We start from the raw sequence: 2013 nt of genomic DNA on the forward strand, positions 1-2013 counted from the left end.
GTGCTTTTGTTAGTTATGGTTTATTTGTAACTTACAAGACGTCCTCTAATTCACCATCTTCATCACATTCACTATATGTGGCTATTCCCATCAAATGCTGATAGAAGAAGCACTAACACGCCCCTCGCCCGGCAGGAAGCACATGAGTGCGAAAGAACCAGTTACGCGGGATGACGAGCGCGAGCCCTCTTGCGCCCCCTGCCACCGCCTTCGTCCGCCAGCGGAGCAACCGGATGCCCAGGAACCGCTACCCGAGTGGGCAGCCGATCAGCCGGACTCCCGACCGCAGAATTTCCATTCTGGCAGCTTGATAGGGGGACGGCGCACTGGGGTACAGACACAGCACTGAAGGACTCGTATCTGGCCAGTGTACGAAGTCTCAGACAGACAGACTTATTCCCGACGAGTGCCCGCTTCTGGAGCAATCTGCCGCCATCCCTACCCCGCCTCGGCTGCAGTACTCTCCTCGCGCCCCACCGACCAGGTCCTACTAAGGAGGTTCCTAGGTGCCTGAGTCGCGAAAGCGCTGGAGACCTGCCATCTCCTATCCATGAGAGTGATGGTCGCGCAGCGTCGATGAAGGCACAGGCTCCCTCACCTGAACCTTTCAACGACGGCGCCCGACGGACATGGAGTCGATCCGGCAGACGCAGCAGTTCTCTCAGTCTGGAGTCGCAACAGCTACAAGGACATCGGCCCGACTCGGAGGGAGCCACACCGCAACACCCAGCGACCGTTTCCGCAGGCAAACGGGTCGCCTGGAAGATGTTGGACGTTGTACGCAGCTATGGCCACCAGGGAAAACGAGTTCCTTTCTCTTAGGAATCCGTCACCCTCTCCGCGCGGGCGGACTTTCGTATCAGACAGAGTTCTCGAATCCCTGAAGACTCTGAAAGGCAAAGAAGGAATCTGGATCCTCGCTCCGCAGAGCCCGCGGTCGCCCCGCCATGCTCCCGCCGCTGCCGTTTCGTCACAGAGAGCTGATTCTCCCGTCGAGGAGAGGCGTCAGTTCATTCACGATGCACCTGATGCAGAGGACTGCGGAGGAGTTCGCTGTCTCCCTCTCTCCGAAACTAACGCCACAGAGCTCTCCGGTTCTCGGAAGAGATCCCCACAAAAAGGCTACGACGCCACTTCAGAAGTGGCGTCAATAGGCATGGGAGGTCTGCCATTCCTCGGAAAACACAGCTTAGAGAGCAACTTGAGATCCAGCTCCCTCCGGCACCCAGTGACCAGAACGGAGTTATGCAAACCTTGAACAACATTATCTCTTACGGAGGGAAAGCGAGGCCTGCTTTGGCCCTGCTCCCCACGCCTCCTTCGGACACCACCTCGCCTCGGGGGAAAGGGGCCCCCGCTGCACCAACCCTGCCAGTACCCTGTCGAACTGCACGCGGAAGGCCAGTCCAATTATAAGGCCTCCATGTCCTCCGCGCACCAGAGAAGCGCAAGATTCGAGATCCGCACGGCAGTTCGACGGATGAGTCGCCCACCCCTCTCCCCCCCCCCCAGTCCGCGTCGAGCGGACTCAGCGGCTTCGCAGCAGCAGCTCGTTACGAGGCGGACCCGGTTCGTCCCTTCAAGGGTGAGTATATACCACCTGCAGAATTTTCTTACGAGATCCACCTCCCTCCGGTCCCACGTGCCTGGACTGTAGAAGTTAAGAGTATATGAAAACATGAAAATATCATCTCTTCAAAATCTACTTCAGAGTTCAGTAGACCTCTTTTATAAGGACAGTTCTAGCGACAGTTATTCTCTTTTTAGTAGGATGTTGCCAACTTCTATAGTGGGAAGTGAGCGGAAGGGTGAAAAACAAACAAAAAACAAAAAATCCAATAATATATATGACGTTTATAATCCTGATAATCTTATTCTGTTCCGAGAAAAAGAATTGAGCATGACCAACTTCCTTTCCAATCGCAACCATCGAGCATGGATGAGGCAAGACCTTTCTCAGAATCGCCGCGCCAGGTGACGTGCTTACGTTTTCACGTTTTTGCCGTTCATGTT

The 2013-nt window shown here is 55.1% G+C and overlaps 1 protein-coding gene across 1 annotated transcript in view; it reads left to right on the top strand.

Moving 5' to 3' along the window:
- Positions 1 to 2013, top strand: part of LOC119587689 — an 88262-nt gene that overhangs the window by 74688 nt on the left and 11561 nt on the right. The window contains exon 2 of the mRNA XM_037936367.1: positions 1960 to 1974. Coding sequence (XP_037792295.1) covers positions 1960 to 1974 — 15 coding nt within the window. The remainder of the gene's footprint in view (positions 1 to 1959; positions 1975 to 2013) is intronic.

This window comes from Penaeus monodon, chromosome 23 (genome assembly GCF_015228065.2).
Source record: "Penaeus monodon isolate SGIC_2016 chromosome 23, NSTDA_Pmon_1, whole genome shotgun sequence".
Classification (NCBI taxonomy): Eukaryota; Metazoa; Arthropoda; class Malacostraca; order Decapoda; family Penaeidae; genus Penaeus; species Penaeus monodon.